We start from the raw sequence: 24,331 nt of genomic DNA, 5'->3' as shown, positions 1-24,331 counted from the left end.
TATATATATGAATACATATATAATATATAGTATATATAATATATATATACATAATAATAATATTATATATATATAGTATATATAGTATATATAGATATATATATATATATATATATATTGCTGTGACTGTTACAATGCAGTCCAATCTGGTGTCCTCATACTCACAGTTTTGTGTATCTGTTCCAGTCGGCTTTGCTGAGGGACGGTCTGGTCACAGCCAGGGCCGAGTTTACATGAGCCTGACATAGCAGCAGGCCTGGCTGGATGGAGACTGAATGCACCCGGACACCGTCCTCCTACACACAAATTACAAGGGCAATCATGCACACAGTGGCTAACATAAGCAATCTAACAACACTAGTTGATATAATAACTACGAGTAGACTAGTACAGAATAAAGTATAAATAAATAGAAAAGTATTACAGAAAGTAACAACAGTTTCTATTCTATTGCTTTCTGTATGGGTCCGTTCAACAATGCAATCAGAATACAACAGCATTTAGATGTTTTTTAGTCCATTATTGTCACTTACGTTGGTTCTCCTGTAGTTATTCTTGATGTTTTTAATATCTTGTTGTAGGCGCTCCAGGTGCTCCGGGCTGAGCTCTTGGTATCCGCTCTGAAGGGAGGACATGAAGGCAGGGGGGAATGAGCCGCCATGTTCCCAACCTGTTGCCCTTGTTACGTCATGGGTCATGGAGTTTGGTCCAGAGACGCACTGGGAGTTCTGCCAAGTGAGGCGGAAGAGAGAAAATGACACAAAAATCTTAAGAGAAATTACTGAAAAGCACCACTACATTTAGCATAACGTAGTTACAAAGGTTTGTGATGATGTGTATGCATACTGTACTGTAAGGGTTTTGTAAATTCACTACTTTGACCAGATGTGTTAAATAGTTTAGATTGCAACATCACATAATAAACGTTTGTGCAAAGTTCCCAGTGTCAATATAATAACATTTTCATTGGAATTGCTGTAGTAGCATGTTAATACTTTAAATACTATATTTAGAAGTGACAATTAGCTCAAGATTTGCCCACAACTTGTTGCAAATTGAATCAGAAATTACTTATGAACTTCAGTAGCTAGTCTACCACATTGATTGTGCCTGCTTGGAGATCTGTAAAGCCTCTTAAAAGGTATAGTTCAACAAATTTTCAATTCTCTATACATTTTCAATTCTCTTCTCTATGACTAGGTCAACTTCAATTTTATCTCCCAGTACAGAGCTGGAGTTAAGGTGTTATTAGCCTAGTTTAACATAAAGACACCATGCCCGGCTCTGTCAAAAATAAACCTACTGTAGTGACAACTCTAAAACTGACATGTTATATCTTGTTAATTTAATTTGTACAAAAAAAGAAATGTAAAACCAACAAGTTGTGGTTTTAGGGGGTGGTACGTACTGTAACTATTTCTTGTATGGATTAATCAAACAAAATAAAGTATTTTAATTTGTGATTTCAAACCTGTTGAAAGGCATTCCTTCACATTGAATAGAGGCAGGCCAGCTGTTTCCCCCTGCCTCCAGTCTTTATGCTATGCTAGTCTAACCATGTCCTTATTGCAGCTCAATAGTTAATGAACAGACACGATACTAATATAACTTTGCATCTCACTCCTCGATGAAAATAACATTTCTTTACATAACTTGTAAAGTTTTGAAAGGTCATGGCATCTTATCACGCTCTGGAAAAATGTGTTCTATGAAATGTTGTATCATATTATTGACTTGTATTTATAATTAATGTACTGTGTTGTTGTTAACTACACAACACAACATCAATTGGAATAAATTAATAGAAAAGACTTTTTGCCAGCACTGCTCACCAGTCCTGAAATTGGTGAATTCCCCAACTCTGACTCATAGGAGCTTCCAAAGTAGATTCTCCAAACATTTCTACGATGGTGTTCGTCTTCTGGTTGAAGCTCACTGGGCTCCAGGAGAACCATGGACTGGTCCAGCCCCACGCCTGGGTCCCCCTCCCCCACCGAATCATCTGAGCCACTGCTGTTGTTTGGGAAGATCATGGAGGACAGGCTCATGTCGCTGTCTGAGCCAGAGATCAGCTCCTGATTATCAGAAGTAACAGAGGGCCAAAGTTTAGATTTGAAAGTACACAAGGCTTTGTAGTCAACATGATTGTGGATCATTTGAATGATGCTGTAAACTGATGAATGAATAAAATAACAAGTAGAGCAGCTCAAACATGCTGAGATGCATACAAAGCCCCTCATTTTATAAGCCCTAAGGTACAAAAAAACAGTTCCCTGCCTTCCTGCTCTTTTAGCCCATGACAACCCCACCGCAATAAAATGAGCTCTACAGGGCGCCTGGGTAGCAAACCTCATATATAGAAGTTTACTCCACGACGCAGAAGCCGCAGGGTCGACTCTGCCCTGCGGCACTTTGCCTCACTCTGCATGTCATTCCCCCTCTCTCTCCCCTTTCTTGTCTTCAGCTCTTCTATATAAATAGAAAACATTTTTTTTGATGTGACGCATACTCATAGGTATAATAGACTCACGTGTGGTGTGCTGGAGGCCATGCTGTTGTGGACGGCCTCCAGCTGGGCATTGTAGAGCAGGGCCTTCAGGTCTGCCCCGGTGAACTGCTCTGTTGCTGCTGCCAGCTGCTCCAGGTCCACGTCAGCAGCCAGAGCAGCACCGGCGCTCAGAGCCTTCAGGATCTCCACACGAGCCTCCTGCAAACGTAACAGTTGGATTCACTACCAAGGACACGTTTTTAACAATCTCTGAATATAGGTTTCTGCACATATCACAATTACATTATGAAGTGTAAGTGTTAAAAAAGTGACATTTAGAAGTAGTACGTAACAGACCAGATCAGGAGGGGGGCAGTAGAGGGACTTGTCCAGTCGTCCAGGTCTCAGCAGGGCTGGGTCAATCAGATCCGGACGACTGGTGGCTGCAAGCACATATACACCTACCAATGCAAAAATAAAGGATTCTTATTTATTTACCTTAAATGAATAGCTTTGTAGTTTGGTAAATACCTGTAAACAAATTATTTTTCTTGCCAAGAAATGGATAAGAGAAAAGATACCACTCTCATGTCTGCTCAATAAATAGTTTAGTTTAACACAAAGACTGGAAACAGGGGGAAATACTTGGTTGGTTCTGTCCAAAAGCAACAGAATCTGCCTACCAACACCTCATTACCTGTGGACAGAGCTGAGTGGTATTGATTTTCTCATCTAACTCTCTGCAAGAAAGTGAATAAATACATTTCCCAAAATGTCAAGACTACAGCACTGATTACTAAAACATGTCAATAGAATCTGTGCACTTTAAAATGTATTGTCATAATAAAAAACTCATAATATGTAGTATATATACTGTATGACCTACCCTGCAGTCCCTCCACCCCATCCAGCTGGGTGAGGAGCTGGTTGACCACACGGTCGGTTACACCTGTGCTGTCGTGGCCCCTCCTGGGGGCCAATGAGTCAAACTCATCGAAGAACAGAATGCATGGCTTGGCAGCTTGGGCCCTAGAGCAAAAAGAGAAATCTCCATGAATAAGTGTTCGCGGAGCTTACAATTACTATAATTAATTGATGTTACTCATAACTAACAAGTACAAAGGTCTGCTGGGGTCATAAAAAAGTGAGTGTGTAAATGTTGACTAACCTCTGGAAGACATTACGGACTCCCTGCTCACTAGCTCCAATGTACTTACTCAGAAGTTCAGGTCCCTAGAGAGAGGTGAATATCCTGCGTCACTGAAGATGCAGGTTTCTCTGATTTAGAAAGACTGTCAGAGCCAAATCCCAACTTACCTTGATGCTGATGAAGTTCATACCACTGTCTTTGGCCACGGCCCTGGCTAGCAGGGTCTTCCCTGTACCAGGAGCGCCATACAGCAATATTCCTGAGCGATGGCGGATAGGAAGATTGGAGAACAGGATGGGATACTGCAACGCAACAAAGACCCACAATCAATTATCAAGAATTTACTTATTCTTGTATTTTCCACCACAACAGTAACTGCTGTTGATCTGTGTTAAAAAAGGGTCCTCACATACACCATGATTTAATTGAAATTAATAAAATATGGAAAAGACTGTATGCTGGTTGTTTTTTCCTAAAAGTTATATCATTACTATATTATTAGGCCAATATAATGTAAACTTAATTTGGCCAATATGGTGCTGTGAAGAACAATTAACTGTGCACATTTTCACCACTAACATTCAGGCTTGACTATGCAAAGAGCACTTTCTTATTAAGGACAGTTCTTAGGGTAATACGATATTAAAGTGTTTCTGCCCTGAAGGCCTCAATTTCCAGGATCTGCTCCTGTGTTGGGTTTGGAACAAAAAATAAAAGTAGAGAGATTGAAGACTATAAGAGCTGGCAGCTTTGCTGGCAATCAAAATGATTAAATCAAACCATTTCATCACCAGGCTGCCTTGTGTGTTTTCTAATTACTGTGTTATTGTGGGTTACACAAGACGTGGCAATAAAAAAATAAAAAAGCTAACCATAAAAATAACTTAACAACTTTCCTCATTTATCACCTCTTTCTATCATCAATCTTATGATGCCAAAATGATAATTGGTGATAAATGCATCGTAATCACATTTCATTTTATCATTTAATTTGATCACTTTTGTTCTTCCTGTAATGATACAGTGGTGATTCCATCTAACTGAAAACACCTGGTTGTCTAGGTGTTTAGTCACACTGACACTGACCTTAGCGGGGAGGAGTATGGTGTCCATTAGCTGCTGTCGCACCTCCCTCAGGCCCCCCACGCTCTCCAGCCCAGCTCCACTTGGAGTGTGGAGGTCTACACCCCACAACGAGGGAGGAGTGAATCCCTTGAGAGCCTGCACAAAGTCCCTCCAAGACAGACACACACCTGAGAGATACAGAGCACAAAGAAATAATGTGAAAGTGGCAAAATAAACTAGCATTAGCTTGATTAGAGACATGCAGTGCAGAATTTTCAGAACTCCTGGAAATCAGCTTTACAAAATCAATTTTACAAAATAGAATGAATTATGAATTCTATCATTTTAGCGTAGTGTAACCAAAATCTTTGGTACCCTGGTCACTGTGTCCTCTTTGTACAGTGTTGGCATGGATAGCCCGCTCCAAAAGTAGTACAAGGTCTTGGGGCGTGTATCCCTCTGTCTCCTTGGCAACTGCTGCCACGTCTAGAGTCTGTAAGGTCCCCTCAGATAGGGTGGTTTTTTGGAGTATCAGATGGCGCAGGATTTCTGCTCTTTGAGCCTACAAACAATAGCAAACAAGGTGTTGGTTTTTATTTTTTACCTTTACCTTTAGTCAGTCAGTCAGTCAGTCAGTCAGTCAGTCAGTCAGTCAGTCAGTCAGTCAGTCAGTCAGTCAGTCAGTCAGTCAGTCAGTCAGTCAGTCAGTCTGTCTGTCTGTCTGTCTGTCTGTCTGTCTGTCTGTCTGTCTGTCTGTCTGTCTGTCTGTCTGTCTGTCTGTCTGTCTGTGTGTGTGTGTGTGTGTGCGCACCTGGGTGGGTGGCTGGATGTGTGCAAAGCCCTGGATAAAGTGGGACCCTTGCACCTCGGTCAGGGATGGGTGGAGGGAATGCTCACTCTGGCTGGTGATGATTAGACACACCAGCCTGGAGTGAACCAGCACCTCATCCACCACATCCTTCAGACCTGAAGCCACAAACAGACAAGAGGAATCAGCATCAAGGTCTGTGATAATCACCAATCTTGCCTGTGAACATACGTGACAACAGAAAATTCCCCACACACACACACGAAGTAAAGAACCTGTGGTTTACTTTGTGCGATGTGCTGTTGCAGCAGCACCTCAGGTCCATGCTCATGCTCTGGTGAGGTTGGTGTCCCAGTTATATGGTCCAAATCATCAAGTAGTACAACTGAAGGCTGCCTCCACTCCGCCTGTTCAAAAATATCCTTCAGCATCTGTCGTACCGTTTCTGCCCTTTTACCTGAAATTGAAGAAAAACACAATTTATATTATAAATACACTCACCTAGATGTCTTTAATACAAACTATTAACATGTTTCTGTTAACCTTGTAGTTTTTTGCAGTCCACCAGCTCCACATGTGCATCCAGATCTTCTCTAGCTTTTCTACAGAGGGCTCGGGATAGAGTACTCTTTCCACTTCCCTGTGAGGATACATAACAGTACAGTATATGTTACGTAGTATACAAAGCAATATTGCTAAGGATACAAGTACATGGTTACTTTGCTGTCTGACAAGTTCAGGCTGCAAAAACCAGTTCTTCAAAAACTCTCTGTGCTGTGAGTAGTATTATTATGATGGTTATCTAAAGAGAAACCTTAGACCCAGTGATGAGTAGAGCTCCTCCTTGGAGTCCCTGTCCAGTGGCACCAAGCTCTCTTGAGAGGGGACTACCCAAAAGGCTGTGGGAGATGAAGTCAAATCCAGTCTTACTCAGCTCATCAATCCCACTGGGCAAAGACAGAAAGTGAGAGGAGTGAGGGATGTAGAGAGAAATGAATGCTTAAAAGATCCTTGTTTAAACCACAGAAAGGCTCAAAATAACTACACGCTTACCCAAGAATACTGAGGGAGGGAAGCTCAGGGTTGGACATTTCATCTGTAGATTTTACATCTGGCAATGTCACTGGCTCTCTGTCTACCTGTGGGTTACACACAGTGTGAGCTTTTTTTAAACCATAGCAACATCACAGAGGCTTTGACACATTCTGTTTAACAATCATCTGCATGAAATTATGCACAGAAAACTGCATGCAGCCATCTGATATTATAAAATATTAATTGGCAATTATATGACATGCATGCTTGTACCTGTATGTTTTCCTTCTGGATAACAGCAGGTGATAGTGAAAACAGCTGGTCTGGAGGATCGCTCTCTGGTTCTGGCTTCAGTACAGTTAAAGCAAACTCTAACTTTACTATCAACAGGAAAAAGTGGGAGAACAGTGATGTTTTATTGCAGCTGAAAGTAATGTCATTTTAATGTGTGGGTTGTGCAATATGTGTCTTCTTTTCGGTATTCAGTAGATTAGTCATTTCTATCATAGTGCCATTGTTGGATTTGTACAATAACTTGTAAAAGAGGAGTACAAATGAATCACCATCAGTTCCATGTAGGAGGATGGTACCAGACCGTGCAGTCAGACAGGCTAAAGGTTCATGACTCTGAGTGTGTAGCCAACCAAGGAAAGCTGTCTGGATCTCGTCATCGTCCTCCTCTGGCTGAAGAAAAAATGTCACATGGGCATAAAACAAAGAGGTAGATTAAATCGTATGCAACTTTGACAATTTATTAATTTTAAAACTAATAGTGGAATAAATCAAATGAAAGAATCTTCTAACACCACACTGTAACCACATATAGCTAATCCAGCACTCACCAGTGGCATTAGGGGTTTTAGGCGAACAGAGGAGGCTACTTTGATAGTTGATTTGACTGGCTTAATTCTAACTGTTGAATGTGGGATGATATTCAACCTGATGGCCAGGGGTTGTGGGATCTGAAAAACACATTTTTTATAAGAGATATGACTGCATATAAAAAAGTGCCATAGTTAATCTTAGGTAAGGGTGGATAAATTAACAGCATACTCACCAATACTCTTCCACTATGGATATGTCCCCTGCTGTAACTTTTTTCCTTATGTGCAAGCATCTCATTACCATGGCCCACGACCCTGACCACCACGGCGTCCTCTTCTTTCATCTCCTCTCCTCCAGCAAGTTTAGCAACTCCTGTTTTCTTCTTTTTCTCCATGGCCTGTTTGGCTCTGTCCCTCGATTCTTTAGGGGAGAGAACTTTGGAGAGCAGACCATAAGTCACTGGTGACTGACTTCCAGTTGGCCCAGCATTCAACCCGTGGCTCCAAGGAAATGTATGAACAACAGCAGTTGCAACATGGCACATAGTGCAAAGTGAGTCTGGAGGTGCACCGCACACTCTGTAGATAGAGTCAGTGAGGAGGACAGGGACATCGGGTACAGGTGGTAACTCTTTAACTGGCTCATAAGAACCCTTTTTCATATAGCGTAGCAGGCTCTTCAGGTCAGCTATGCCACCCCACTGGTGGCTTTGAGGAACAGGGGTGGGACTTTCTAATGACGGTCCTGAGAGGGAGGAAAGATCCATATTTTGCTGTTTGTGAAAATGTTGCTTCTCTCTGTTTCTCACTGGAGAACCATCAAGGTTGCCAATTCCAGCACGGCTCTTAGGAGAGACAACTAGTTCTGTGAACTGCTCCAAGCGGCCATAGGGCACAGATGGCGAAAGCGAAGCTGCACAAAGTTAAAAACAGATCATACTGTGTTCATTAATACTGTATATGACCAAACATAACATTTAAACAAAAGGAGCAGAACAAATGTTTTAGTAAGTATGCTCAACTAGCTGAAACCACAGAACCACACAACTTTTTAGGATTATTACATAATGAAACATAAAATGTTTGCTCTTCATAAATATGTCTTTCCGAGCACTGATACAAACCATACGGTCATAGTGCAAGTTTGGTATCCTGTTCGGCATGAATTTCTCAGTTTAGAAGAAGACGAGGCAGATTTACAGACTATTTGCTACCAACAAAAGATAACAATTATTGGATTAACTCTGACCTATTTGGATGTAGATGGCTGTGTGGCTGTCCACCCACACAGGAAACACAGCATTTTGGAAGACAACTCTGATCTGATCCAACAGCTGCTGCTCCAGCGCTGCACTGTGGAGCTCCTAGGGGTGTCAGTCACAGAAAACAGATGATAAAATATTGCTTCATGTGAGTTTGGCTTACAAGTCCATCACTAGTGTTTTTCTTTGTAGTGGAAGGATTGTCAAAAAATAAAATTAACATTTATTTTTTTCACCATGTGTTACTAATTTTACTAATTTATTATTCACCCACCAAGATTTCCCAGTCATCAGATGACAGAGGCTCCACAAATACTTGATGCAGTGATGAGACCTGGTGACATGGTCTCAGGAAGCCCTAAAGGAAAGCACACAACCAGTCAGTCAATACTAACACCTAGTCAGCCTGGACAGTGGAGATTATGGACTATTTTGGTAAAATAAAACAGAGCACAGAATGATTGCTTATTGTCAAGTCAGACCTGCTCTCCATCTTTTAGGCCAAGCTTTTCTCCCAGTTGTCGACACAGCTCCACTTTATGGCTGTCTAGGCTGGAGGAGGTTCTGTTTAGAGTCCAGCTCAGGAACACTGGAGATCCATGGGACGAGGACAACTCCAAAGCCTGGTTCTGAACACAACCACACAAAGTTTTTGCTGTTGTACTTTTTGATTGCCATGGTACTTTATCTATTAAATGTCTGCATCATAACCCTCCTTTTTCCCCTTTTCTGCCTGTCATGGGGCTAGCCCATGCCTTCATGTAAATCTGGGGTTTCATTTATAGTTAACTCAAGTTTGATAAAGATATCAAACTGTTGGAGAAGTGGGTAGAGCCAGTAATTCACCACACCAGCTGTCAAACCTAAAAAGGAGGGATACTTGTGCAATTGTCTTGCATACTATCTCATGTGTGATCCTTCACATTATATCACAGAAGATCATCTGAAACATAATGTTCTTTGTAAATTGTTAAATATGCTAATGGAAAAGTGAACAGGATACAAGAACAAGCAGTAATTTATAAGAATGCTCTGGCATTTACCCAGCTTTCTGTTCCATCTCAAATGTTTTGTAACCACCAAGTGAAACTGCAAGGGAACTACTTCTAATAAGGAATAACAGTACAAAAAAAAATAATTAACAAACCTCTGGCATCTTTGATAAGACAATTTATTACATCTGCTTAGTAGGGCTGGGTACCAAACCTTTTTAGGCAGTTTTACATGGGTATCGAAAAATGCCTTGTCATTCAATATTCCTCCTACTCCTTATTTTTGTTACAAATGTCAATAAGGAGTAAATCCGATCAGCGTCAGTGAACCAAATGAGCCTTGCCTTGAGTAATATTGTAATGTGGACTTTGACAGCAGCATTGTTCCGAATAAAGCAATACAGGAAACGAACAATACACGTTCACAGATGGAATAAACGCCGTTTTCACAAACAGGCCGAGATGTTTTACTTGAACGTTGTTAAACAAAACTAAACTTCCACTTATGATAGCTGGCAATGACAAATAGATAACGTTAGCTAGCTAGAAGCTAACGTACCTCGTTCAGGGAAAGATTCGATATCAACTTCTGGGAGAGCTGAAGAAAGCAGTTTTTTGTGTTGTTAAATACAACAGTTATGGGTTGAATGCCCTGATTACTAAACATTATTTTCATATAACCTGACTAGCTCTGCAAATATAAGGCACGTTAATCTGCGACCAATAAATGTACCACAAACTCATTGCCGATCGATGTGCTCTGAGTGAGCCTAGCTAGATAGACCAAAGCAGTTGATATCAAGCTCAACCACGTTTCAAAATAAGATATTACACATGGACACGCAATTGATGCATGCGTATTCAAAAGAGCAAGAGCTCTTATTTTGAAGTATGTCAAACGGAAAGTGTATTTCCACAAACATGGCGACACCTGGCAACAACAGTTCAGGCTGTTGGGGCGTTCCAGATGTTTATAAACACCACGAACAGAGAAAAATATGCATTTCTCGCCCTAAATATAGAGAGGGAAGGAAAGAGAAAGCTGTTAAGGTAAGGTACAGCTAAATATAAGCACAAAAAAACGCAACATATCTTAAGCTATGAGACACTGCAACTCCTGGCTAGTTAGCTAGAGGAGAAACGTCACGAATATCGTTAGACTGTACAAATAATATAGTGTGGCTATCATATATTACTTTGTAGTGTCATCATATTTGTCTTGTGTATCATTAGGTGTACACCATCAATTTAGAGTCTCGTTACCTGATGGTCCAAGGGGTCCCAGCCATCGGACTGATGACAGAGCTGATCCAACTGTGTGCCCTGTACGGCGCTGTGGAGGAGTACAGGCCCCTGGACGAGTACCCTGCTGAGGAGTTCACGGAAGTCTACCTTGTCAAGTTCCAGAAACTCACCAGCGCCAGGTACAGGATGTCACACACCTTGTTATTTATATCGAATTCCACGGCAAAGGTGTATTAAAACTTTGCTTTAAACTTTTTGTTTCAGAGCAGCTAAACGACGCATGGATGAGAAAAGTTTTTACGGTGGTGTGCTGCATGTGTGCTACGTCCCAGAATATGAGACTGTGGAAGACACCAGGCTGAAGCTGCAGGACAGGAGGAGATATATAATCAGGGCTGTTCAGAATAAAGGTACCTTTAATGTCAAATATACCCTTACTTTTAGAGAAAACACGCATCAACTTGTATGTTCTTGTCCTTTGAATGCAGCCTTTATTTGAAATAACTTTTATTGCACTCCGATTTTTCATGCACTTTAGAGGTTTTATTTTATCTTTATAGTTGGAATGGCAAATAAATATGATGCTGAACTATTTGTTGATGATACTAACCCTCCCCCACCCCTCTGTCTAATATTGTTGTAAAGCAAGAGAAAGGGAACAGAAGGAGGCTGTAAACGAAGAGCCCACGTCATCAGACGCAGCCACCACATCAGAGATGGTTATTGCCAGACATAATAAAGCCTCTGACAATAATAACACAGTGAAGGCTTCAAACATTAGCCATCATTCAGGCTTTCCTCTATTGCCATTACCTCCCCAGGAATATCATTACTACAGGCATAGAAATCAACATGGAGCTATACCAACAGAGGACAAAATGGGGACATTACATAATGCCATCGTTGACACAAAACCGCAGCAAGCACAGGAGCACAAGAGTTCAAGCTCCACCCAAACCTCTTCAGACAGAGACAGAGGCACAGAACATAGACTGACCTCAAATCAGTCTTCTGCAGCTGTCAGATTGGTCCCAAGGACCACACACTTGGAGATGAGGAAACGCAAGATGGAGGACTCAGCAGAGCACCCACTGACTGATGTTACTAGAAATGATGAGCCACTTATTGGGCCTAAGCTACCAGAACCCCCTAAACTGGACATGGAGGATGTGTCACTGAACACAACTGTAAGCCTGATCAGGAACACAATGAAACAGGTATCCTATAATCTGATTTTGGATAGAAATTCAGAATAAAACAAGTATTCGCTGTAGCTTTGATGCCTTTACTTGTGTCAGTAATCCAGTTTTGTTATCGTCTCAGGTGGAATTAGTTCCTGACCTTAAACCAGTGGAGAAAAAGATGAAACCACGTCGTCGGATTTGATCAAGTGAGCTGCTTTGATGCTGGAATTTATGCAGAGATTACTGCTACTACTGTACTTTGAAAAGGACCATTCAAACTCTTTTGGCAGCTTGTTTTTATTTACACATTTTGCACCACATGCAAACTGCTATTTAACATTTTTATTAAAGACTATATTTCTGGAAATGCATATGAATGTCATTTCTTCACTGGTACAGTTGTTCCTGAAATACACGCTGCTCAAATGCCTCAATACTCTGAAAAAAGAGAGGAAATAGAGTGTAGGATTAGGAATTTCTGACTTAGAAAGTAAGTTATTACAGTTTTTCAACAGTATTCAATTTGTGATTACCGTGGTGACAGGGAGGCAGGTTCCAAAAGCCTCGAGTAGAAGATTCTCCTCTTTCACTGACTTTTCAAAGTCCGCGAAAGATAGTTTGCCGTCATGGTCATGGTCCTACAAAAATAAACAACAATGTGCTTGTAGCCAGTTGTGTCCATAAATTAGTGAGATATGTACAGATCCGGGAATGTTTTTACTTATTACCCCCTGAAACACTACAATTTGACGTTTGAGGAGGTGGTGCAGATGTAAATCAAGGAAAAAACATGTAAACCATTAGGGCCAGCAGCATCCATCCACTAACCATCTTCTTGAGTATGATCTCCACCAGGTCTTTGATTCCTTCGTCAGGGTCCTCCTCTGTAGGCTGTCTGATAAGGCTGCTCTTCAGCATAGGAAACATCTCCTCTCTGGAGAGGGATTCATCGCCGTTCAAGTCATATACACGAAAGCAGTCTGAGCCATGCAAAGAGGATAAATTATTATCTGGATTAAAACTTGTAAGTAGATTTTTTCTGTCTGGATATATAAATCTGAGCACTGAAAGTAAGGTTGAGAGCTTACATATTATGTGTTCATCCAAGGTCCCTCGAAGGAAAACAGACAGTCCCTCAATCCATTCTTTCATACTGACAAAACAGTCTTTGTCTTTGTCAAATACCCTGAAGACTGGGCGACAGATAATTAGTAACATTCAGAACAAGGATGCCAAAAAATCACAATACCTTGCATCCTTCCAAACAGCTGCTTGTTAACTAAATATGTATCTCTCACCCTGCACACTTGTGATATTATATATATATATATACAGTGTGTATATATATATATATATATATATATATATATATATATATATATATATATATATATATACACACACACACACACACAGTGTATATATACACACACACACGCACACACACAGATTACCTCCATCCATGATCATGTCGTCGGTCATCAGAAAGATGTTGTGCAGTATGCTTCTGAACTGACTTCTGTCCAGACCGGTAACTGCTTTTCCGTGGATAGTCTGCTCCCCCAGAAGCATGTTAAACTCTCGGATTAGGCACTCCACCTCTGTTTTATTGACTGGGATCATTGAAATAGTGACATTCGACAGTCTATTATAAAAGCTGTGTAACTTTGTGAAAATTGCATGGTAGCTTGTAACGTTACCGTTAATTGAAAACAAGGAAACGTATAGCTAGCATATGCAGAAGGGGCACACTTTGAGCCCAACAGACTAGTTAGCATTAGCATAGCGTTAGCTGACGTGCTAGGTAAGTTTAAACTGAATACTCACAGTGCTGCACTTGCTTTGAGATTGTTTCAGCGAGCGTTTGTATCATGTTTCTGTTCATAGCAGACATTTCGGACATTTGTAGAGGTGGCACACCGGACAGGCACAGCACTCCGACATGGGCGATGTTGACATTTTGTTACCACGGCAACCGTGGGGAATAGCATTCTAGCCAGTTTGTTCAAATTCAACCGGGCTTAATAAAGCACACAAATAGTTTGTAACGTTACTGGTTACAAAGACACAATATTCTAAACAGAAGACGTTTTTAGGAGAAGTCCATGTAGTAGGCTAGGCCTAAATGCACAAAGAGAAAAATATCAAAATTTCACAATAAATATATGAAACACACAAGCTGATTCGTGTTTGGGTTTTTTATTTAAAATTAGCTTTGCCAGAATATAGAATATAAACTAAATTTACAATGGAAATAAAATTCACTTTTTAATCAATTCATCAATCATTTAATTTTAAGAGTCAATTTGATAGGCCTACTATAAATAATTTGAATAGATTTGACCTACATCAGTAGGCTGCTGAGCTTTGAGCTACAGGAACGTCTTTAAGCCGTTAACCTCTACATACCTCCATAACAATAACTCAATTACAGATTTTCAATTACATTTTATTCTATTACCATTTTATACAGTAGGCCTAACGACAGATCTGCCTGTTGTCCCACAGAAACTGGAATTTCCATTACAGCTACATTCAGCTGTCATTAAGTCATGTGAACAATACCTCTTCTTTACACATGCTTAAAATCATTTTACCTGTGTGTACAGCCCTGTGTTTTGACTTTTATAAATTATTCAAATGAACACTGTGCATATGTAGGGTTTCTGTCCCGTATGGATTCTCTTATGCACGTCCAAGTTGCTCACAAGGTGGAACTCTTTTTCCACAAATTCTGCAATGGTGTGGCTTCTCCTTCATGCGAATCCTCATGTGCACAGTCACACTGTTTCCCTGTCAAAACTCTTTACTGCACACCTAACAGGTAGTTTCTCAGAGTTACTGAACAATCTGGAAAAGGAGCCCAACACTCACTGCTTGACTGAGAGTTTCCCTCAACTTTTTGGTGGTCTGCTGAGTTTTTAAGTACAGGCTTTCTGTCTTTGTTCCCTATGTCATGAGTTTGTAACTCAGTCTTAAAATGCATAAATGCAACTCTTCATGCAGGTAGGTGTCACTTCTAAAGTGCTGCTAATGGAGTCCCCTGGACTGCTCCGTGGCTGATCCTGTTTGATAGCTGGAGGCTCTGGGACATGTAGGCCACAGATATCCCGGGTCGCAGGACTCCACTCTTGCCCAAAGTTTTTCTGCTAATTAGCACAGACAATAATCTATGGCATGTCTGGTAACAAGAAAATGTGAAAAACCTACTTAAACTCAGTTTGCTACTTTTTATTCATGGATCCAAGTTTTCCTTAATTTCAGTATTTCATCTTCCAGTGTGGTTTATATGAAAGATAAGCTATAAGAGGGAGTCCACTTGCAAGACTATAGTTTCATAATTCTTTACATTTAAATTTTTTTGGGGTGGGCATCCTGGTGGACTTAAAAAAAAAAACTATTCCACTGTTTTACCATTGCACTTCCCTGAATAGTGTTGTATATACACTTAGTTTCTAGCTTATTATGTATGCCTAACTATACCCCACCTACCTCATCCATCATTTTGGAGGACGTTGTTTGTGGTGCTGTTGACATTTATTGCATTATACAGATATGTGTTCGTTTAGCCAACCTTCACCATAAATGTGTTTTTAGAAACAGTCAGTGTAATGTTAATGTGATACAGCTTAACAGCACTTTTCACATATTCAGTAGTACTCCTCAGGACCTGTAAACAGAGCTTTAAGACTGTTTTAGCCAAGGATGTAACAAAAGATAGGAAACAAAACAAAGCTTCACTGTGTAAATACACTTCCTTTTTAATCCATGTTGGTCACCAACTTGTTCTGAGTGATTAGCCTCCTCCTTAGGGTCTGTGATCGTCCTCAGCAAAGATCACCTCTGTAGCCCCACTCTGATGCTCACTGATCAACAACCTTAGCAGCTGCATCTGGGATATTTTTATCAACTGTCAAATCCTCACAGCTCACAGTTTATCGGTCTCTGTGTGTGAAGCTGCACAGAAATAAAAGGCCACTGCATCCGGCTACAAACTTAGGTAAAAAGTATTATTGCACAAGTAAAATGGGTTAGAATTCTGTGAAGTAGGCTACAAACTGTGATCAAAAAAATTATGTAATTTTATAAGATACATGCTTAACCATAACCACTGACTGGGCAAAGTAAGCAAAGGCTTAAGTGCATTGCCACCTAATTTGCAGTATTGTGGTATCCTCAACTTAGTAGTTAACATTTAAATAAAGATGCAGGATTCTACGAGTGACCCTTTATCAGGGCTTTGAAGGTTCTCTACAATCAATAAGGGCCCGTCAATGCTCTTAGTGTTCTTGAAAATACATATAGATACAGATTCAGTAACATAAGACTGAGTAGACTTATGGGGCTCCATTGTCTGGCGTCCAGTCAAGACAAAAGATGCAAAAGATGTGACCTTACATTTAAAGAGATTCATGAATCATAAAATGCTTCACTTAAGGTCTCATTCCAGCTTGAAGCAGGAATGTTAAGATTGCCATCTGCTGGACAGGAGTCCTAACTCATATTGTGATGCCTTACTTTACTGTCTGTTGGTGATGAATGGGAGGATGAATAACTGATGGAAAGAGCGAGGACAGATTACAGGAAATCTTCTCTTTCTGTGCTCTTTACCTTTTTCTTCAAGGTACTTGTGTAATGTGCTTGAAATGTGGGCTATATGGAGAAAGTATGAAGTCTGACCACAAGGTGGTAGTCAGGTCATTTATCAAAAGAGAAAAATTACCATATTCAATTGTAGGCCCATTCTTTCCTATCCAATTACAGTAATGACACCTAAAAATCTAATAATTACAATAAGAAGAAGAAGAAAAAGAGCAATACATGTTCCTTCAGAATGAAATTGATTAGGCCAATTTTTCCTTAGAGTTTAAGTGCTCTGGGAAACAACTTGAAATAAATATGCGGGTGTGGTTATTCATATCTTAAAATGATCTCTCCATGTTTGTCTCCTTCATGTAATATTTTAAATTTAGGAAGTCAAGAAGAAGCATGTGTGATTCATCAGGTCAGGTTTGATATTTAATTAATAATCTACAATGGATTACACTTTTACACTTTTATCAGATAAGGCACTGACTAAACCAAAAACATACAAGTAAAGATTGTGCAAGTATTTCTAATCTACGCCAATTAGTTCATAATATTGCACCACAGCTCTTGTGTTGTTTGTATGTATAAAAAACAGAAATTGGGACAGAGAGGTCAAATGTGCTGATGTTCTGATGGTGTCCTTTCAGACCCACCATTATTGGAATGTGTGTTTGTGTGCAAGCCAAGGTGTGTGTCAGTCACTCGGACCGGTATGCAAGGTTAGTTCTGATTGATAGGGTTGCATCGACCCAGTGGTTTGGGTTTTCGATCATGGAGGTCCACACAGCGACCTCTTCTCCGGTGGAATCCATCCAGCTGACATCCTCCCCATAACTCTGACCTACCATTAAGAAAACACACTTATTTATTATTTATGTTAAAGTCAATATCACAGAAATCCTCAACGCAATCCCAACAACTGACGACTGTTCCCGTACAATATGTACACATGCATGCATATGCACATTTACTACCACAGCCCCCCAAACTGAAAGCAGTATCAATCCCAAAAGTCTACAGAAGTAGGCCCTGCCCTCTGAATACTACAACGTTGTGTTAAAAGTCTGTTGACAACAAGCAAAACCTCATTAAAGTTCTCACTTCCCACCACTACTGACATCATCTTCCGTCAGGAAACCCACAATGAGACCGAGGCTGCTGCTGCTCCATCAGCTCTATCCTGAGTTCTACACACTCCTTTTTGAGCACCAACTATGCGCAAAACACTAAAAAAGAAATACATACAGAAAGACATTTCCACATTGCTCACATTTTTAGCAACGTAGATATTTAGCAATGCACAGTAACGTTTGTTACCTTGAAAGGTCCTCTGATGACAAGACCATCTGAAATGCCTGAAATGCCAAAGGGACAAAATGCAATGCAATAGGAAGCACTGGATGAAAATACTGTCACTACACTCACCCTAAAACACCACGGTAGATCAAGCATAAAACTGTTTTTATGGCAACATCTTCAAAACTGACCGACAAATTAAACAACTCCTTTAATGTATCATCCCCTGACATAGAAACTGCAGCACTCCTACAAGCCTAAGAAATGTCAATTGACCCATAAGGTAGCATTGGATCTCTAATTACCAAAAGTAGATTCTCAAGCTTTATTCATCCCCTTGCAAACCCCTTGTCACCTACTGACTTGTAGAAGACAGCCCAAGATAAACAGTGAGTGAGTTCATTTAAAAAGCCTACTGCCAACAACAGCCCGGAACATGGTGACTTGATAAGATCCTCAGCATAGACCAGGCTCCACAAGGACTGAACACAGGAGAACAAATACAGTTGCTAATCACAAATACTGACAGCTGCTTTAGAACAAGGTAAAGATAGGAGCATTGTTCCCCTATCTGGTCGCTTATTATTTCATCTGTCCCAGAAGGCTTCACTGAAACTAGAAAGAGCCCCTCCAAATGACCAATCTTTCAGAATGTCTACTTTTGTATGTTCATAATGAAACCAACAAACTACCCAGACACACATGTTAATCGTATCAAGCTCTGCATAAAAAAAAAGCATCTCTGTGATTTTGAGTGTGCATGTCATTTAGTGTAGAGTCACCCACCAGTTCCACAGCTCAAACGAACCCCTCCCAGGACATGCTGCTTTAACCCTTCGCGCTGCCAGACAGTCAGCTCAGCGCAGGCCTCTTTCAGGTCGCTGGAGTGGAAGCCATCATACACCATGGTGTGGTTGTAGGTGGGGCTGATGGAGCGCTTTACCACCCGCGTCTTCTGACCACTCTGCCGACTGGCGTCTGGGAGAATGTAGCTTGTGGATTATGATAAAGAGACAATTAAATTCAGATTCAAACCACAATTTGGTTATATATAGATATGGTAGGTTTAGGTTTAAAGGATAGAGAGATGACAAAATTTCAGGAAACATGTTGAAAGAGCTGACGCACCTTCTGACAAAGGAGTCTATAAAGCCCCCTTTGTTGGCCAGGAGACCTTGCGCCTCCCGAAGCCAGATGTGAAGCTCTCCCGTCAGTGGCAGTCCACCACCTACACACAGACACAAACACACCCTATAAGACACGTGATTAAGGTGAAACATAACTTCCATCCATGATGTGGTAGCTCTGCTCACCCTCAAATCCGTCTGGAATGAACTTTATAGAGAGCAAGATGGTCCCACGACTAGTAATGGAGTCTGGATTCAAGTTAATCTGTGTCAAGGGGTGAAGGGTAAAATTAGGGGAAAAAATAAAAGATACAGAAAAAGATACAGAAAGAAAGATATAGAAAAAGCAAGGGGGAGGGAGGAAGAAGTGTGCAAGCAGAAAAAGATTAAAAGTTACATAAGACCTTAGTTGAAATTCACAGCATGTCTTCCTCTCCCAACTGCCGCTACGCTCTCTCTCTCACACACACTTTATGTCAGTTCTTCCCTACCCGCGGCTGGAGGTCCTGCCACAGAGGCGTAGTGCAGGTCCAGTCCCAGAGGCCCAGAGACACCTCCACCTCACCCAGGAACACGTTCCTGCTCAGGTGCTCTGCGTGCCATACGGACAAGTTCAAGGTCCTGCTCCGCAGCTCTCCTGTCCGCACTTTATACTATGAGTGACGAGACCAGAATAAAAAAGAAAGTAAACTTTAAATCTGGTAATTTATTAATGATAAGTGACTGCAGTACATGTTGCAGGACACGTGGAGGAGAACTGAGAGACACTTTATGCAATATGTAAATGAGAGTGTCTCACTCGGAGCGTCTGATCATAGACTGGGTTAAGTGTCTTCTTCTTCACTGCAGTTTTCTTCTTACTGTGACTTGATTTGTCGGGTAAAAGATAGCTTTTAACGTATCTGTGAAAAATGCACACACAAGACATTTTTTGACTGACTTTGTAATGACGTTGTTGCTGCAAGATGCACATTCACACATGTACTGTCACTTACGGATCAGAGCGATTCTTGCGTGCTGGAGCGATGTCCTCGCAGCGATACACTTTGACTAGCAGCTCCTCCTTCTGGGTGTCGTAAACCAATGAGAATTGGATACTGCCCCGAACCTCCACCAATCCAAAATCCCCTGAGCTGAACAGACTCATCATGCTTCCACTGAGCTATAACACATGCAGAACAGAGATCAGCTCCTGCGTCATTGTCCGGAGCTGAGTCATCTTGCGTCGCTGGACAGCCAGTTTATCGAGTGTGAGAGTGTGTGTGAGTGAGTGAGTGAGTGAGTGTACCGTGTAGCCTGAATGAAGGCTGCCATTGGAGCTGGTTTTCAGAGAATTTGGATCCGGCTCTGTCAGGCAGCTGCTCAGAGAGTCAGTGTCCTCGTTGTGACCGTCAACATCTTCCTAAACGCACACACCAATTATTTTCAGATACAGCGTCACTATCAATCATCTCTGGCACTCTCCTTATTTGCCATACATCATGTCCTTTAACTACTTACAACATAAATACGTAATACTCCCCTCTTATAAAAGGCAAAAATAGTGAGATAATTTAGACATTTAAATAAGTCACCTCAGGTTCCTCTGAGTGGCCATTACTTCTCCTTTCACACTCTATGAGCAGAATGAGTTGAGAATGAGTTAATAATAATACTAAGAGACAGCTAAAGAGGTACACAGGCATTGATTGAGTAACAGCCATACCTTTGGATGATGAGGAACTAGTGCTATGCTGGAGACCCTGGAATTAAAGATAATTATTCATATTTAGGTGATTTTTTTTTTGCAAGCGTGAAAAAAAAGCAAGCAAGCACACATACGGACCTGTGCTAAGGGTGTTTTTGTTCTGGGTATGGGTACAGGTTTCCAACTTCCTTGACTCCTGAAAAACACAAATAAGATGTTGGAAAATGCAGCTCCACACGCAAAAGTAAAGAATATTTTTTTAAATACATTTTCTGCGACTCACTAACCAGCCACTCTCCTCTTCTTTTGTGTCCTTCAGTCTTCTCTCCTCAGGAGAGGTCTCATTGTTGCGGGAGGTTTCCTCTCTCTCTTCATTGAACAGTTCAGTCAGGGGCACATCTGTTACCATGGCAACACATGGGATATCCCTATTACAGTAAAGAAAACTGCCCCACAGGCCTGTAATAGTAATACTGCATTAACTGAAAACGTACCTCGGTTCTTGGTCTTTCTGTGGCGTATGGTGGCGTGGACAAGCGCACATCCTGACGTCCAGTTGCGATGGCGTTTGCCGATTTCCTCACTGAACCACGCTCCTGACAGGAAGCGCAAACGGGACTGATCTGTCTCGGTCTCCTGGAGGACCCTGCAGCATTGAAATGAGTTAAACAGCTAACAAACATGACCAAATGTCTGTTAAAGTCAACTGATGCCAGCCATTTTCCCAAACTAAACAGTCACAAAGATGTGTCAATTCTGCTCATTACAAAAAACACTACATTTGACTTGCCAGGTTCTCATGTATATTTACAACATGTTCACTTCTCTTTGATACATTTTCCACCCTGATAGTAGCGCTTAAAGGATTAGTTGATTAATCAATGAACTAATTGATTTTTCAGATGCAGGATCAGCTCCACTCTGTAGGCAGAAACAGTTTCATTGTGTTGTTCTTTGACTTCTCCCACTGAGGCAGCAGGTTTGGCAGCTGCCCCTAGCCCCTAGCCCCAAACCCTCAAGAGCTCTCAAGAGCCCTCAAAAGGGTGCACATTGTTGCAATTCATTTGTTGTAATTGAAAGTTTGTTTGGAAACATGCGCAATATCAACTGACATGATAAGGGTCTTAAAGTTGGTCCTATATCATAGAGGACCCCTGTATCAAAACCAGTATTATTTCAGATGGTATTAAGCTTACATGCTTTCATATTACCAAAACAGTCACACAGCAAACATGCACTCGTACAAAAAGTGTTTTTCGACCTTAATCTACAACATATAAACAGATGAATTAAAAGGAAATGAGTGGAGAAACAAAGAATGCTGGTACTGCATAACACAATCAAGGGATCATCATTCTATCAACTGTTTTGACTTGACAGTGAGTTGCCCTTTTGAATCAGATCAATAGAAAGTCATTCTGAGAGGTCATCTTCATCAGTGATGTAACATTTCCAAATGGGAGTTTTATCCTCTGGGATGACAATGGCCCCCATTCACAGGGCACGAGGGGTCACTGAAAGTTTTCACGAGTATGAAAATTAGTCACCATATCGCAACCCAACTGAACACCTATGAGATATTTTAGTCTGATGTGTAAGACAGCGCTCTGCACCACTATCATCATCAAAACAACAAATGAAGGAACATCTTTTGTAAGTATGGCGGAGAGACTTGTACAATCTATCTATCTATGCAACCTTACTGAAACATTTAATGTAGTTATTTCCTTTCATTTGCCACCTGTCTGTATGTCAGTCAATCACTGGACAGAACTGACAGCTAAAAAGGATAAACAGTCACCTCTGACCTTACACGTCCTTCGTCGCGTTGACGCAGATCCAAGTCCCGCTCTAAGACCTGCAGGATGGTGGTCTGTTCCTCTTCTGTCAGGTGGCTCAAGTCAAGAGAAGAGTCAACCAGCTCCCCCTCCATCCCTGAGTGAGAGGCAAAACAACAAGGCAATCTATTTGAATATGACTCCCTCCTCACTGATCCCTGAACAGTATGGCTTTCTAGACCAGTGTTTCCCAACCTTTTTGTCCTCTGACCCCTTAAATTGACGCACTGTCCACGTTTGCTCACATGTTACATATGTCAATATAAGTTGTGAGTAGATTTTTCCTTCTTAGATTGTTTAATTGGAATAGTTATTGAGGCTTTAAGAGTTCAAAGTGTTCTGTTTCTTAAAAGCAAAGAAATTTCAAGATATTTTTTTTATTTAACAGGCATATGTTTTATCTTCTGTCTTATCTTGTAAATTATCTTGAGATACCTTTGGAGTTTATCTTGTGGTTTCCTATTGTTACACCATTCAATACACTTAATCACAGATCAGTGATCATTGACCTGCAGCTTTGGTGCCTCAGTGGGCGAGGACACATGCTGTGTCAGGTATGCTTTTCCTGGTTTTAAATGGCTTTCCTTTGCTCCTGTTCTAAATGCTCTCTACTGTAGAGTAGTACTTAAATTACAAAAAGGCTTGGAAATGAAACAAGCTGCCATTACCTGCGTTGACATTAAGGAGCATAATGTTAAAACGGCTGTGTTAACTAACCTGCTGCAGCACAATATGAACCTGTGTGTGTGTGTGTGTCGGTTTGTGTGTGTTGCCAGTTGAGGCGGGTTACCTTCGAGTAATTACCCGCATGCGCAAAGCGATCCTCCTGGGGTTATGAGTTTAGCAAACAGAATATCATGCAAGCGCACAGCTTTCACAACCTGACACCTAAACCAACACAACAAATTAAAGCATTAGAGTTTGTAGTGGATGACATTAAGTGTATAAAGTATTGTAATAAGTAAGGTTTGCATTCGTGTACTTATCTCATTGCTTTCTTTTTTTTACACAACGTAAAATGACTATAGGGCCTATATATATTATAATATTTATTTTCGAAAGATTGAAGTTTCCTTCACCAAAAAGAGCCCCATGCAGCACTTTCACTAATGAACAGCGCGAGAGGCAGGACACCTGTCGCTGTCGCCACTTTTGGATTAAAAGTTAAACTCTCCCCGTTTACATTCATTACAAACACACTCACAGACACACACACACAGAAACATAAAGAAATAACTGTTTTACCTTACTTGAGAGGTTCCGCCTCTTCCATCTGTGAAAAGTTTCGTGAAATATTGTCCAGATTACGGTGTGTGTCGAGGTAGCTCGAGCTCTGTGTGCAGAGTAAACGGAGTGAACACGCCCTCCACACAGAGGCTACAGTCAGCTGGTAGGCGAGCATGAGGCGAAACAAACAAATACAGAGAGGAAGGTGTGTGTGTGTGTGTGTGTGTGTGTGTGTGTGTGTGTGTGTGTGTGTGTGTGTGTGTGTGTGTGTGTGTGTGTGTGTGTGTGTGTGTGTGTGTGTGTGTGTGTGTGTGTGTGTGAGAGAGACACACACGGATGTTTTACCAAATGGTAGGGTGGAGGTGGGATGTAACTTTCCATCTTGTCCACACCTGCTAAACACACATTTGGCCACACACTAAGGTTGCTGCTGCACCCACTCTGCAGTAGCCTACTATACACACATATGCAGCTATGACACATATCTTTGCTTGTTTTAAAGGGAGTAAAGCC

At 41.1% G+C, this 24,331-nt stretch overlaps 4 protein-coding genes across 6 annotated transcripts in view; 1 reads left to right on the top strand and 3 right to left on the bottom strand.

Annotated features, from left to right (window-relative positions):
• The window catches only part of pex1 (peroxisomal biogenesis factor 1), an 11,207-nt gene extending 768 nt beyond the window's left edge, over positions 1–10,439 (bottom strand). The window contains exons 1-23 of the mRNA XM_032535425.1: positions 10,184–10,439; positions 9,115–9,261; positions 8,907–8,990; positions 8,620–8,734; positions 7,604–8,283; positions 7,389–7,508; positions 7,110–7,230; positions 6,820–6,926; positions 6,565–6,650; positions 6,326–6,458; positions 6,055–6,151; positions 5,798–5,968; positions 5,515–5,669; positions 5,079–5,265; positions 4,725–4,891; positions 3,806–3,940; positions 3,657–3,721; positions 3,375–3,517; positions 2,846–2,949; positions 2,531–2,707; positions 1,833–2,075; positions 534–728; positions 166–296 (exon numbers count right to left, since the gene is read on the bottom strand). Of these exons, the coding sequence (XP_032391316.1) occupies positions 166–296; positions 534–728; positions 1,833–2,075; positions 2,531–2,707; positions 2,846–2,949; positions 3,375–3,517; positions 3,657–3,721; positions 3,806–3,940; positions 4,725–4,891; positions 5,079–5,265; positions 5,515–5,669; positions 5,798–5,968; positions 6,055–6,151; positions 6,326–6,458; positions 6,565–6,650; positions 6,820–6,926; positions 7,110–7,230; positions 7,389–7,508; positions 7,604–8,283; positions 8,620–8,734; positions 8,907–8,990; positions 9,115–9,261; positions 10,184–10,300 (3,680 nt within the window). The 5' untranslated portion in view covers positions 10,301–10,439. The remainder of the gene's footprint in view (positions 1–165; positions 297–533; positions 729–1,832; positions 2,076–2,530; positions 2,708–2,845; positions 2,950–3,374; positions 3,518–3,656; positions 3,722–3,805; positions 3,941–4,724; positions 4,892–5,078; positions 5,266–5,514; positions 5,670–5,797; positions 5,969–6,054; positions 6,152–6,325; positions 6,459–6,564; positions 6,651–6,819; positions 6,927–7,109; positions 7,231–7,388; positions 7,509–7,603; positions 8,284–8,619; positions 8,735–8,906; positions 8,991–9,114; positions 9,262–10,183) is intronic.
• Positions 10,440–10,510: 71 nt separating this feature from the next.
• On the top strand, positions 10,511–12,430 carry rbm48 (RNA binding motif protein 48). The gene is made up of 5 exons (XM_032535426.1): positions 10,511–10,674; positions 10,858–11,048; positions 11,134–11,279; positions 11,515–12,086; positions 12,193–12,430. The coding sequence occupies exons 1-5, from the start codon at positions 10,516–10,518 to the stop codon at positions 12,253–12,255; spliced, it is 1,131 nt and encodes a 376-aa protein (XP_032391317.1). The 5' UTR covers positions 10,511–10,515; the 3' UTR covers positions 12,256–12,430.
• clxn (calaxin) lies at positions 12,333–14,064 on the bottom strand. Its single transcript, XM_032535427.1, has 6 exons — positions 13,881–14,064; positions 13,508–13,666; positions 13,142–13,246; positions 12,882–13,033; positions 12,587–12,691; positions 12,333–12,491 (listed from the first exon to the last, which is right to left on the bottom strand). The coding sequence occupies exons 1-6, from the start codon at positions 13,954–13,956 to the stop codon at positions 12,441–12,443; spliced, it is 648 nt and encodes a 215-aa protein (XP_032391318.1). The 5' UTR covers positions 13,957–14,064; the 3' UTR covers positions 12,333–12,440.
• A 2,986-nt stretch (positions 14,065–17,050) lies between these two features.
• On the bottom strand, positions 17,051–24,054 carry sytl1 (synaptotagmin-like 1). Of its 3 annotated transcripts, XM_032535847.1 has the most exons (16): positions 23,837–24,054; positions 23,382–23,479; positions 22,562–22,687; positions 21,248–21,399; positions 21,041–21,152; positions 20,892–20,949; positions 20,772–20,808; positions 20,641–20,681; positions 20,355–20,468; positions 20,062–20,228; positions 19,866–19,968; positions 19,558–19,719; positions 19,253–19,331; positions 19,068–19,167; positions 18,726–18,931; positions 17,051–17,484 (listed from the first exon to the last, which is right to left on the bottom strand). In XM_032535847.1, the coding sequence occupies exons 2-16, from the start codon at positions 23,399–23,401 to the stop codon at positions 17,342–17,344; spliced, it is 1,620 nt and encodes a 539-aa protein (XP_032391738.1). In that variant the 5' UTR covers positions 23,402–23,479; positions 23,837–24,054; the 3' UTR covers positions 17,051–17,341. The 3 variants fall into 3 exon arrangements, with proteins under 3 accessions (XP_032391738.1, XP_032391736.1, XP_032391737.1); XM_032535845.1 differs by having other exon boundaries at positions 20,641–20,808; XM_032535846.1 differs by lacking the exon at positions 23,382–23,479 and having other exon boundaries at positions 20,641–20,808; positions 23,837–23,995.
• Between the last annotated feature and the right edge of the window lie 277 nt (positions 24,055–24,331).

The sequence above is a fragment of the Etheostoma spectabile genome, chromosome 14 (assembly GCF_008692095.1).
Source record: "Etheostoma spectabile isolate EspeVRDwgs_2016 chromosome 14, UIUC_Espe_1.0, whole genome shotgun sequence".
In the NCBI taxonomy this organism is placed as follows: Eukaryota; Metazoa; Chordata; class Actinopteri; order Perciformes; family Percidae; genus Etheostoma; species Etheostoma spectabile.
The sequence above is the reverse complement of the archived record's forward strand: the minus strand, read 5'-3'. Positions and strand labels throughout refer to the sequence as shown.